The sequence below is a fragment of the Pyricularia pennisetigena genome, chromosome 1, assembly GCF_004337985.1.
Source record: "Pyricularia pennisetigena strain Br36 chromosome 1, whole genome shotgun sequence".
NCBI lineage: Eukaryota > Fungi > Ascomycota > Sordariomycetes > Magnaporthales > Pyriculariaceae > Pyricularia > Pyricularia pennisetigena.
The window spans coordinates 4469743-4482826 of NC_043740.1; the positions used below are offsets into that span (position 1 = coordinate 4469743).

The following is a 13084-nucleotide window of genomic DNA, read 5'->3' on the forward strand; positions in this document are numbered from 1 at the left end:
CCTTTGCAACAAGGTGCTGTTGTTTATGGCAAAGGCATCTCCTCCAAAGTTTCGCAGGCCTCTCTCAAAGCGGCAGATAAATGCTCGACGTTTTTTTCAGAAAACACGTTGAAGTGATGGCCCGGTATATCGAACACCCTTACGAACAAGTTCTTCCTGTACCGATCCCATTCCAAATTCTTATCCGGCCGCGCCAGATCGACCCGCGCAAGGCCGCCATCCTTCATCGGGACGGGTTCGACGGCCCTCAGGAGCACAGCAGGCGGTGGCGGGCTGTGCTCCTCCCAAGCGGGCATCTCCCACTTTAGTACCATGTTGGAGGCCTCGGCAAAACAGCGCGAGACCTTGTCCTTGGTCTCCTGCTTGGTGGTGGGCGTGAAGAGGTGCTGCGACGCCACGGCCTGGATGGGGAGCATATCCCGGCCGCCCGAGGGCTGCAGCCACGTGAGCGGGCACACGCTGTCGATCATGACCAAGCCCACGACCCTGAAGGCGCGGTCTCCCCGGAGCACCCTGGCCATCTCGAGCGCGAGCAGGCCGCCCAGGCTCCAGCCGCCCAGGATGATCCTCCTGCCGTTCTTGGTGGTGACGGCGCCGCCGGACAGTTCGTCAAAGGCGCCCCGCAGCAGCCGGACGTAGTGTCGAGCCATCTCGGGGATTCCACCCGGCAGCCAGGACCGGCCCGTGTTGAAGTGTGGGTTGGCGATGCCGAGCACCCGCCGGCCCAGCGGCGGGTCGATGCAGTGGTAGTTGAAGACGGTACCGCCGCCGTCGTGCATCAGCACCAGTGGTGTGCGCGCTCCATCGGGCGTTCCGGGCAGTGGCTCCTCGATGAGACAGGGGTTCTCGTCCCACATTGCCGAGAGTTTCGGAAGTTTTCTTTCTTGCAGTAGTGTTTTTGTAAAGCAGGCGTGGGTGTATTGTTTGGGGTAAGGCCACGTGGGGATTTACGTTAAGATGTTGATTGAGTTTGGTTCTTGATGGAATTGGTTGAGATGAGTGTTGAGTGAACTCAGTCTGACCGTCACCACGACTCGAAAAGTAGAATTCAATAGAACATACGATAGATTGTGCACAAAGAAGTCTGTGATCCAGTATTCAATGTTCCTCGCAAAAATCCAAACGTTTACCAGTAATGCCAGATTGACTTGAGATCTTGACAAAGAGGCCCGCGATATCTCTGGGTCCAGCATCGAATAAGTTTCAACACAGGATGACCGGGGCTTCCCGTCAACCGGCATTAGGCTTGTTTGCCCTCGGCCCCTCATCAAGAGGAGCCAGCGAGCCAGCCAAGTCGAGTCAGCTTCTGCAGCATGGTAGGCCCTTGTTAATGCAGACTTGCTAGTGGGATCGTCGTGCCTGAAGGGGGGGCTCCGTTTGACGCCTTGGCCGTTGAAGTGAGTGAGGCTTACCCCACCTTCCTATTGCGTGTATCCCCAAATCATNNCCCCAGCCTCCCAAAGTCACCACCTCCTTTGCTCACCACAACGACGCGCCGAGCGTTGTCGGACTTGACGCGTTCCCCTCACTGTCCCTCTCTTGTTTGTTTGTTAATTGCTTTACTTTGCCTGACTCTGACAGATTTAACCAACATTGGTCATAGAATTATATTCAATATGGCGCATTAGTATGCCGAAAATACCTTGAACCTGTTCGTTGCCTATTGTGTCCTGTTCGCGGTGGTCTCTGGTTTATTGCCGTCCTGGCCTGTTGATGTCTCTAGAGCTGTCTTAACTATGACATCGCATTGACCAGCCCTCTCACCCTTGACAATCGAGAGCTGAAACGCCCCTCCGAGAAGAGACAGCATTTCGACTACGCAGACAGACAGGAACCTTATCCCATAGTTAACTGGTACCGTGTGGAAACCGAATACCCATCCAATTGATAGTACGGGTACACAAGAACAATGGCAGCAAAAGGCCTGTCTAACAGCCGCTGGGCTTCCGCCAGATCGAGCTCTGTGCCAGCCACACGAACCAGCAGCTATCCGCCGCCACCTAAAGACAGCCTACGTTCTGCCGTGGTTGACACTCCGATCAAATCTCCTCCGCCACCACTGAGCCCCCTCCCGGCCCTGAACTCGGGCATCCAAGTTCCTGGCCCAAAGACGTCATCTGTCATTCCCCTAACGATCAGCCAAAAGGAGGCCCCGCGAGCCGAGTCCGAGCTATCGCGATACTTGCGCATAGTGCGGCGGATGAAGTGGAAGCTGCCCTTCTTGGCACAGGGGTATCGGCAGGCCACGGATGCGACGAGCGCCGACTTTGCCGACGCGGACATGATGTTCAAGCTGGACTTTTTTGAATACTACATGTTGCTGGAGCGAGCGCTGGTGCATCTTCAGGCGGTATTCAACATTGTCATCACGGGCAAGCACAACGAGTCTTCGTCATCATCTTCTAATGGAACCGGGCCGTACAAGCATAGGTATCACGCCAACGTCCTGGAGGCGCTGGACAGCACAGAAAACCCCCTCCACGGCGCGCTGGGAAAAGGCGATGTGCGCCGAGCTCTCGGCAGAGCGAAGGATCTGAGGAACAGGTGGAAGAACGCCGACGACGCTGACAGGGGTCAGGCGCCGAACCTACCGCTGGAGAGCTACGACTTGGAGAACATCCTTACGACAATCTACGGTGGCCTCGATCAAGCCTGTATCGTGGCGACAAACTACGTCAATGAGCTCAAGGCCATTGCCGCTGCTGCGGCGCGCGCCTCTGTCGCCGCGTATCCCAAGTTCAGCTGGGCCGACGAGATGGAAACGCCGACACCTGGTATGGAGGACCGCCCTGCGCCTTTCGAGGAATGGCCGCCCCAGGAGAAGAACAAAGCGGACGAGGAGGCGGAGTGGCAGTTCATGTTCGATGCTATGGATTGGCAGGCCATATGATGCACGCCTTCACCTTAGCGCGGTTGCAACTTTCACTCGTAATCAGGCGCAGAACTCTGTGTCACTGCGCGAAAAGTCCCTCTACTTGCGTGCCTGAAGGTAGCAAGCTATTTTTGGATCGACTTTGGGTCTTTTTCACATATTAATTTTTTTTTTTGTGGAAATTGTCAGAATTAGCAAGCAAGCCTGCATGTCCTCTTGACGTTAACGACTGGTACATGGAGTAGGCGTTAAGGGGTTTTTGGATACCACCACCACGCTATGGATATATTTTATCAATCATGAACTACAGCCCCAGCAAACATGGAACCGATTCTACGAGCATACTCTTTTATGACCTACAAAACCACATGTTTCTGCCTTAAAACTGGCAAAAACTTTGCTGCTAACGAATAACACTGTGTTTTAAACAGGGTTTTGCTCATGGATATGTTTCTTGAATTGTATGAGATGGTTGCGTAAGCATAGGTTCTTATGCTCTGCCAACGTCGATCCTGGCTCTTCCAACTTTAAACCTCTTGGTAGATGCTGGTAGAGGCGGCGCCTCGCAATGACTGGCCATGACGAAGCCAACAAGACAAGGCCGAGAACTTCACAGTGCTAGTTAATTTACAAGCTGAAGAAAGACGTTGAATGGCAGCCGAGCTGGAGTGCGAGACTCACCTAGCATGATCCCAGTAAGTGATGCGACTGTTAAACTATCTCTTTTTTTTGTTAGGTATGAGACGAAAGACTGTTCCCAGCTTACTTTCACTGAATTCATTCAATATTTCACAGTTCACAGACAAACCCAGTCTTGCAGATACAACCAATGTTTCTTTCCACGGCCCATTGGGTTCCGCACCCCACCATCGCTCAAGCTCGAGGATATCAACATCCCAGGATTGAGACGAACCACAGAGGAGGCATCATCCTTGGATGTAGAAAGCTCACGCCCTACTGATTGAGCTAGCCGGGCGCACAATGTGCCAAATTGGCTTGGATGGGGATTCGAATCCCGGCACGACACTGAAAGCTCTTGGGCTCCATAAAAAAAAAAAAAAACAGAGAGATGCGTAGTCAGGAATTGAGCCCGACGGGAGGGTCGAACTCCCAGCCTTGAGATGTTGTGGAACCGGGAGATTCTTAAGAGTCTCACGCTCTACCGATTGAGCTAGCCGGGCGACACTCGCGCTACTTGAGCGATGAGGAAGCATCCGACACGCTGAAGACTCATAAACTCTTCTCTGGTCGGCAACGTCAAAGACGCACAAAAAATGTTATGATATGGCACGCCTTTTCTACGCAGTAAAGGTAGGTGGATGCTGCGCACGAGGACCAAGCTTATCCCGAGAACGACTCCGGCCATCACGTTGGCCCTGGCGGTGTCAATCATCTCTAGGCTTTTACTATACCTTTTCCCTGAGCATCTCCCAGCTACTGCCAGTGGGCTTTATCCAGCACGTTTCTCGCTGTTCTGGCGGGAGCGGGTCGTCGTCACCCGAGCCCTCCTTGGTCCGTATATCCTTGGAGACCAGGCTTCCTGTGGCCAGCTAGGCCTATGTGGGTTGGCAGTGGTTGAGACGGGGCAAATACAAGGCATGAGCGAGTGTGCGAGAGACTCTATCGAACGATCTATGTTCGAAAGCTGGGGAAGTTGCTACGCATCGTTCCGCTCAAGCAGATCCTGATCTCGCGAGAGGCTGAGGGCTTGGACTGCGACGACCGACTGATCCAGCGGTGGTGGGCAGGTGGCTACAGGATTGCTGCTCCGCTACCAAGCGTTTCGTATTCTCCTATACGGGGGGGTTTTTTTTCTTTTTTATATAATCACTATTGATTTGACCTCGCTCAGTCTTAATGGTCCTCCCAAATCCGATTATCTCCCTAACAGTTCCTGGTAGAAGAGTCCCTTCCGGTTACAATGTTCGAATCCGAGGCGTGGAGCAACAAGCCGGCTGTAGGTAACTTCCCCATACCCTTCCAAGTGGTCTTGATACGCTTCTGGCACTTCTGGCCTGACCAGAAATTTCCCCCTAGCTGGGAGCAGAAGGCTAGAGACCGAGTAGCTCGTCTGTCGCCGCCGACTTCCTGGTCTAGAATATAGCCCGAGTCGATACTTGGAGATATACCTCGCCAACACCCTCGCACTGCCTTTGCTAATCGGATGGCATATTCCAAGATGCACAGGGCCTCAATCCAGATGCAAGACATGAGTAGGAGCATGGCAGTCCCGAGGGCTTGTCGAATGCAACAATAAACAGCGGAAAACTCCAAGATTGGCTGTTCTGTGAAGCCGCCGACTGAACTTCTGTCAACCTAGCAACACTGGAAAGATGATTATGCTGGCTTGAGACCTTCAAGACCACAATGGGCATTTCGGCCCATTCACCATACGGTGAACCATCAGGCACTAGACGCGGCGTCTCGGTTGAACCGCCTCTACTCTCCAAGTTAACTTCTCCGTCATCGGCAAGGGTAGCTGAAACTGCGCAGTTTGCGCAGAGATTTGCAACGGGTGGCCCGTTTTGTAAATAATCGCCATTTTTGTTCCATATGGGTTTCTATATGGTGTATATAAATATAGGAAGTATATTAATGCTCCAACTCAGAATCGAAATCTCCTTCCTGTGCCCTCGGTTGGGGCGACGGCTTTAGCCTTGTCAGTATCCACGTGCCCCAGCAACGTTTTTCTACGCCGCCTTCCTCAATCTATCAAGTTGTGTCTGGATTGATAGAAGAATCTGTAGTTTCAGTGACGCTGCGCGCTGCTGAGCTACAGGGAAGGAATGAAACATGCCGAGTGGATAATCTGTGCAGCAAGTCCTTGATGAATAAGGTACCTGCCAAATAGCTAGGTAGGTAACCCATGTCTCGGAATCATCCCGCCCGTCCCGCCCGCAGCATCTCATCAACCGCACCCGTCAACGCTTTCCCCTCGGCCACGAACCCCCACGTCTTCCGACAGTTGAACTCGACCATCAGCCTCGCAAAGTCCGGGCTGGTAGTGCCCACGCAGTCTTTGAGCAGCACCGTGTCGAACCCGGCATTGCACGCATCCTGCAGCGACCCCAGCACGCACTGATCCGTGTTGACGCCGGCAAGCAGCAGCGTCTTGATCCCCTCCTCCCTCAGAAACTCGTAGATGGGCGGCGCGGCCGTCCCGTACGGCCCGCACTGGAACCCCGAGATCCTGTTCTTGTGGAACAGCCTGTCCGGCAGCGGCCCGGCCTGCGACTCGTCGTACGAGGCCTGCAGCGGCGGGTGCAGCGCCGTGTTCCACTGCGCCCGCATCAGCTTCCTCCCCGCGGACACGGTGCTGCGGTCAGGGAGCGTGATGGCGCCCATGTCGTCGCCAAGACCGGGCGGGGAGAGGACCTCGCCGCCGCCGCCGCCGCTGCTGCTGTCGTCGGCCCGTCTCGTGCCAAAAGCGCGGAAGAGCACCGGGGGCAGTGCGGCCAGGTCGCCGTCCGTGAGGCCCCAGTTCAGATAGAGGATCTGGATGCCGGCGCGCCGGGCGGAGGGGATGGCGTGGTCGAGCAGGTTGCGCACGGCGAGGTTGCCTGGGCTGTCTGGGGCGGCGGGGCGGCCCAGCGCCGGGGAGAGGAAGAAGTTTTGCATGTCGACTATCACGAGCGCGGTTTTGGACGGGGAGATGAGGATTGGGGCCGTTGCTGTCGGGAGGCGGAGGGAAGTGGAAGGTGAGGGGCACGGGTTTGTGGGGGAGTCTGGGTGGGTGAGGTCGTAGGTAGTTCCGTCAAAGAGCCAGAAGGTGGACGAGGGGTTGCCGATGATGGTTTGTCCTTCCATTGTGTTTCTGTTTTGGGTGGTAATGAGCGAGGTGGTCGTTGGAGTTGAGAATTATGCTTACCAAAAGAACAATATGGGCTGCTGAAAAGTGAGAATGTGACGTTGACGAAGTGACATATGAACCATCCGAACCCCGCTCACGTTGGCGATAGATAGATGCCGTCTGATCCGGGTACGTTTAGAGACCTCACAAACATTTACACGTGTTCCGTCCCTGTTTTCAGACTTTGTTCTCTTCAGGGGTCTTTCAACTCGAAATCAAGGACAAGCACAAAAGGCAGGCCTTCCACACTGCATGTGTGCCATTGCGAAGAGCAGATTGTTAGCATGAATCGAAAATTCGGTTAATATGTACCTATGCAAATGGCATAATAGAACGCTAATGCCAAGAAATAACCGCCTCAAAGCAGTCAAAACCACCCTTTCGACTTTTTCCACAGCTGAACAAACGCAGCTTTGTCCTGCACTGTCAACCCGACCCTCTTGTTCCGACCCAGCCGCGCCAAGGCCTCGGCGACCTTGTCGAGTGTCTGATGCTCCTCGGGTGTGAGGTCGTTCGGGCCGGCATCTGCGGTTCCATCGTTTGAAGACGATCCATTCATCACCGCGGCGGCTCCATTGTGCTGTACCTCTGCGATTCGCACGCGAATGCAATGCCTGGGGCGACTGAGCAGCTTCCACAGGAACGAGCCCCAGAGCCCGGGGACCGGGGTGGTGATGTCGGGCGCGGTGTACCGGATGCTGACTGGGTAGATCCCCGTGTCTGCTGGAACGGAGGCCAGGCTCGGGGCGAGAGGCAGGATCCCCCTGCCGTTGGTGGTGCCGCACTCGGGGAAGACGACGACGATGCGACCGGGGTACTTTCGCAGCAGCTCGGCGACGTCGGTCAGCGAGCGGGGGTCGGGCTTCTGCGTCAACTGGCTGCGGCCCAGGGCATGCAGGAACATGCGCGGCAGGCCGACGTGGCGGACCTTGCGGGAGCTCGGGTACGAGATGGTGAAGACGGGGTTGAAGACGGCGGCGAGGTAGAGGGCATCGATCGGAGAGGTGAAGTTGGCCGCAATCACGCAGGGCGCCTTGGGGAGCTTGTCGCTCTGCTGCGAGACCTTGCCGCGCTTGACGCCGTCGAGCTGGAGGTCCACCCACCATATCCCCGGTATGCCCATGGTAATCCAGAGGAGGATCTTGCGGACGCCGGACGGGAAGGGGAGGTAGTGCAGAATGGTAAAGTACACTACCATGTAGGCGATGAAGAAAGGCAGGCGGACAAGGAATATGCCGGTATGGGCAAGCACCCAAAGGAAACTGCCCGAGGGTGTTGATATCGGCATGAAGGGGGAGATGCCGGAACCTATGGAAGGACACTGTGTTAGCTCCTGTAATGCTGCAGAGTAGGCGTCTCGGGTAAAGAATTGGAAAGAACAAATCAATTAGCAAATGATATTTTTACCTCTGTCCCGGAATTGGGAAAACTTCTCCATACTTGGTAGGTGTGAACTGAAGCCTGCTTGGTGATTGCTGCTGGTCTCGAGAGTTGGCGGATTTGAAAAAAGACCCGAGGCGATGTCAATCGAGGGGTTTGGTAGGCTGGCGATGCGAACCTGATTTACTGTGTGCGCGCTGCCTGTGCACCAAATCTTGATTTATTCTTATCTTGCGATCGTTTGCTAAATTGGTGGCCTGCACCTTCATAGATCAGGTAGCATCCCGCCGGTAAAACTTCTATCTTGAGGGTTAAAAGGTTGTTGTTGCTAGTGTTCGTTGCCTGCAGTAAGTCGCATCGCTGTTCTTTAATTTTTTTTTTATTTTTTTTTTTCTGTTGTGAGATTGGCCAAACACCCCTCAAATAAGCATGTGAAAGATGACGATGGAGCGAGTTCATGCTTTGTTAGCTAACCAAGCTTGCCAAGGTAACGTCTGCTTACGTGGTACGGTACATTGCATTTGTACTCGGTAAGGCCGTAAGGTACTTACAAGTCCCAGTACTTACATGATGGTCTGTGCGTCGAGGATTTGACATTTCGCGTGGTTCTTCGAGCCCCACCTTTTATCGCCTTGCAGCTGGGATCCACAGCAGCTTTTTCTGATTGGAAGCAGCGTCCGAGTTGCTGGCGCAACCAACAAATAAACATTAATCCACCGCAAATCGAAACTGGGCTTGAGTTGCACCTTACAGCCTAGTCACGCTACGGGGGAAATCTTGGTGAAGAAGCACCATAGCAATCCAATCCGATCCAATCCCGCATCCACACCCGCTCAACTCACCCCATGAAATCCTCCTGCACCGGGGGCTCAGAGACACGACGCTGCAGCAACGAGGTCGAACCTACTTCTTCTCCTTATACACGCCTCTTCCCTCACCTCCACCACCCCTCCGCCTTCAACGCGTTCCATCACGTATCGTCCGTCACAACGACTTCTTCACCCATCGCCTCGGGAGCACTGCTCCTTGCCTCGACCTTTTTGCTGCAACGTGAACTCATCCCCCGCTTCCGCTCGCTCAGTATGGATGGCAGTGTCGAGAATGCGGTACGTCAAGTCACCGCGTCATCAAGAAGCAGTCTTGGTCTGGTATTCAAACAAACCCCAACAAGCAACTGACACGCTGAAATTTCCAGGCCCAGCGACCCTCTGGCCTGCGCCCTCCGACCAGGATCGGCGCATTGAACGACATATCCGAATCGCAAAACAACGCACGCGCCGCTAAGAACACCATGTTGCCTTTGGCAGGACATTCCAACCTCAAGCGACAAACAAGAGATGATTATCGTGAGCGGGCCAACATCAGCATTTGATATCGCGACTTTGCGCCAACAGGAACCCAGTACTGATCTGATACTATCTCGTCCTCAAATAGTGCCCCAACAACCAGAAACAAAACAGCGAAAGACGTTGGCTGAGCGCGCTGCCGAATGCTACGGCGCCAAGTCCAATGTCGCCGCTACCCCAGCTCCTCGACATGTTAAAGCCTCGTCGATTGCTAGCCTAGCTGCAGTATGTGCTTACTTGCTCTGCGCTGCCTCAACACCGTCTGTTCCGCGGATAGACTACAGTCTTTATCGTTGCTGACCATAACTACCCTCACCAGAACCGCCTACCTTCAGCCACCCCCGCTGTCAACAGGCAACCTACCAGAAACAACTTTGGAACCAGCCTCGGACCAGGTACTCGGCCACCATCTGCTGCCGGCAGGACGCAGACTTTCGCCAGATCGATCAATGGAGGCCCACGAGGAACTGTCCGCCCGCGCCCGGCAACAGCATTCGGTAGCTATGCCACCGTCGACGAGGACGATCCGCCCAAACAGAATGGTACGAAGCACTGTGCCCCGAAATCAACAAAACCCTTCAACATAGCTAGCCCCAGGCGGAAGAGGGTGCGGGGTGTTCAGTCATTGCAGTCACTGGCTGGAACGCATGCTCTCAAGAGGATGAGGGAAAGCTCTCTCACCTGCCTCGCTAAAGGAATTCGGAACTTGAGTCTCCGCGACATGGAAGACCCTCTACTGCCAGCCAAGATGATATCAACCGATGGCAAGGGAGACCAAGCGGTCCCCGCTTTGCAGGAAAGTGATCGGGCGCGGCTAGAGCCGTTGAACGAAGCGCTTCCTGAGAGTATCACACTCCGTCCCCGAAACAACAACCCCGGAGGCCGCGGCGCTGTTGGTGAACCTCCCTCCCCAGCACTGTCAGGACCCAAGAAAGATGCGGCAGAGTCAAGTGCCATGCTGCCACCGCCTCCTATGACACCGAGGCCCACTGGCATAACAGAGCTCGAGGTCTTGTCGGCCAGGTTCAGTCGCTCTATCAGCAAACTGAAAGAAGACTGCTTTCTGATCAGCTCTCCTTCCAAATCCCGGGCCCCTTTTTTGACTAAGGATTCTAACATACGAGCCTATACAGGATGGGACGTGGACGAGAGGTTGCAAAAGGTTGAATCACAATGGCAGGAAATGCAGAGTGTGATGAAGGAAACGGTCTCGGAGAAGAAGGTTATGGAGCACGAAATCGAATCTGCAACCAAAAGAGGTAGGTTAGAGCGTGCGCCTTGCTCTGGAATTCTCCAAGGCCTGGCCGTCCCTGGGTCGAAACCATTGATGATGTCTCACCCGGCACTTGTCATTCCACTATACTGACAAACTGTGATCAGCAACTGCTCTGGAAAACGAGCTTCTCGGCCTGCGCCAGCAGGTCCAAACACTGACTTTAGATCTCGAGTCTGAGCGGAGGACGCACAAGTTCGATTTAGAGGACAAGATTAGGGAACACCGACACGAACTGGACAATCTCCGACGACAACTACGTGACGAAGTCGAGCGTGGCGAGCGGGAGGCTCGCGAGGCTGCCGAAAGGCAGAGGGAGCAGTTTGCCATAGAACAAGCCCGAATGGTGGAAGACCGCGAACAGATGCGCGTCATGGGTCGTGCTCTCCAAGAAAAGGATACGGAAATCGACAGTTTGCGATCCGCATTCGAGAGGTTACGAATCGACCTAGACAGGGAGAGGGAGGACATGCGCGTTCAGCTTGGTTCGAAGGAGCAAGAAGCTGGCCGACTGTTACGTGAAAAGGAACGAGAAAATGACGAGATGCGGTCCCAGGTTGAACGCCTCAAAGGTGACCTTGATCGCGAGATGACTCTCAAGGAAGGCGTGCAAAAGGCGGCTGTTGAGATGCAGACGGCCAACTTGGGTCTCGAGGCTCAGATTCAACAACTGCAAGGGAAGATCCGCTTCTTGGAGTCCAGCAACCAGCAGCAGGCAGACTCGTACACCGAGATGGAATCCAGGCTACAGGAAGCTCTCCAGGCGGCAGAGGAAGCCAAGCAAAAGTTGATCAAAGAAGAGACGGAGAGGAGAGTTCTATTCAACAAATATCAAGAACTCAAGGGCAACATCCGCGTCATGTGTCGCGTGAGGCCGATACTGGATAGCTCAGAAGGCGAGGAGGCCGGCTTGGCCTTCCCCGACTCCAAGACCTCTGCGCAGATTGACGTTCAGACCGAAGAGCGGAGCGCGACGGGCACAGTAACCCGACGCGTCATGCCATTCGAGTTTGATAGGGTCTTTGCACCCAACGTGCAGAACGAGGAGATATTTGGCGAGATATCGCAACTCGTGCAGAGCGCGCTGGACGGTTACAACGTGTGTATCTTTTGCTACGGTCAGACCGGGTCGGGTAAGACGTACACAATGTCTAGCCCGGACGGCATGATCCCTCGGGCGACGAACATGATCTACGAGACGATCGAGCAGCTCAAGCAGAAATCATGGACTTATACAATGGAGGGTAGCTTCGTCGAGGTGTACAACGAGGAGCTTCATGACCTGCTGGCTTCGGAGCGCGAGAGGAAGAAGTTGACGATCCAACACGACGAGGTCCGGAAACAGACGACGGTTGTTAACTGCAAGACGGTTCACCTGGACCGACCGGAGAAGGTCGAGACGATGCTGCGCGAGGCACAGGGCAACCGGTCAGTGGCAGCCACCAAGGCCAACGAGCGCTCGTCGCGGTCTCACTCGGTCTTTATGCTCAAGCTGGTCGGCACCAACTCGGCGACGGGCGAGCGGTGCGAGGGTACGTTGAATCTGGTCGACTTGGCCGGTTCAGAGCGGCTCAAGCACTCGCAGGCCGAGGGCGACCGGATGCGCGAGACGCAGAGCATCAACAAGTCGCTCTCCTGCCTCGGAGACGTCATCGAGGCGCTTGGCCGCAAGGGCGGCACCTCACCAGGGGCTCACGTACCTTACCGGAACTCGAAACTGACGCATCTTTTGCAGTTCTCGCTCGGCGGGAACAGCAAGACGTTGATGTTTGTCATGGTGAGCCCACTCGAGGCACACCTGAAAGAGACGGTGACGAGTTTGAGGTTCGCTACCAAGGTAAGCGCTTGCTTGACTCTTCCATGAATCTAGCTCAGTCAGGCTGGCTAGGATTTTTGCTAACGCTCATCCACTCAGGTGCACAACACTCACATCGGCACGGCCAAGTCGACCAAGAAACTGACACAGTAAAGGGGACTCGTCAAGTCGAGCTCGCAGTTTCCATGTGTTGGGGTGAACCTTGGTTTCGGGGTCGCATCAGACGTTTGACGAGCCCACAATTTGGTTTCTTGATGAGCGCTACACAGTAGATCATGCCGATCCACCTGGACCGCTTGCAAATCGGCCAAGCCTCCACCTCTCGAATCCCTCCTACAGCCCTTTTTGGGTAACGTTAGCTGGGTAATACTTTTGTCATTTTTAGTCTTGTTGGAACAATCACCAAAAGACAGCCGAGATAAAGATGGCCGGGACAAAAGATGACCGGGTTTCTCGTATTTCTTGTTACGGATTAGCATGCGTGTTGCTTTTTTTTTACAAGGTGGCGTTTTTTTTTTTTTTTTTTTTTTTTTTTTTTTTTTTTTTT

At 54.4% G+C, this 13084-nt stretch overlaps 4 protein-coding genes across 4 annotated transcripts; 2 read left to right on the forward strand and 2 right to left on the reverse strand.

Annotated features, from left to right (window-relative positions):
• Positions 1 to 23: 23 nt before the first annotated feature.
• PpBr36_07825 (uncharacterized protein) lies at positions 24 to 857 on the reverse strand (the record flags this gene model as incomplete). Its single annotated transcript, XM_029894959.1, has 1 exon — positions 24 to 857. One exon carries the CDS (start codon positions 855 to 857, stop codon positions 24 to 26), a length of 834 nt encoding a protein of 277 aa, XP_029748913.1.
• A 1052-nt stretch (positions 858 to 1909) lies between these two features.
• PpBr36_07826 (uncharacterized protein) lies at positions 1910 to 2890 on the forward strand (the record flags this gene model as incomplete). Its single annotated transcript, XM_029894960.1, has 1 exon — positions 1910 to 2890. The coding sequence occupies one exon, from the start codon at positions 1910 to 1912 to the stop codon at positions 2888 to 2890; it is 981 nt and encodes a 326-aa protein (XP_029748916.1).
• Positions 2891 to 5749: 2859 nt separating this feature from the next.
• On the reverse strand, positions 5750 to 8160 carry PpBr36_07827 (uncharacterized protein; the record flags this gene model as incomplete). Its single annotated transcript, XM_029894961.1, has 3 exons — positions 5750 to 6686; positions 7100 to 8030; positions 8130 to 8160. The coding sequence occupies 3 exons, from the start codon at positions 8158 to 8160 to the stop codon at positions 5750 to 5752; spliced, it is 1899 nt and encodes a 632-aa protein (XP_029748915.1).
• A 787-nt stretch (positions 8161 to 8947) lies between these two features.
• Positions 8948 to 12690, forward strand: PpBr36_07828 (uncharacterized protein; the record flags this gene model as incomplete). The annotated part of the gene is made up of 6 exons (XM_029894962.1): positions 8948 to 9208; positions 9298 to 9448; positions 9537 to 9673; positions 9768 to 10707; positions 10829 to 12558; positions 12637 to 12690. 6 exons carry the CDS (start codon positions 8948 to 8950, stop codon positions 12688 to 12690), a joined length of 3273 nt encoding a protein of 1090 aa, XP_029748912.1.
• Positions 12691 to 13084: the final 394 nt, after the last annotated feature.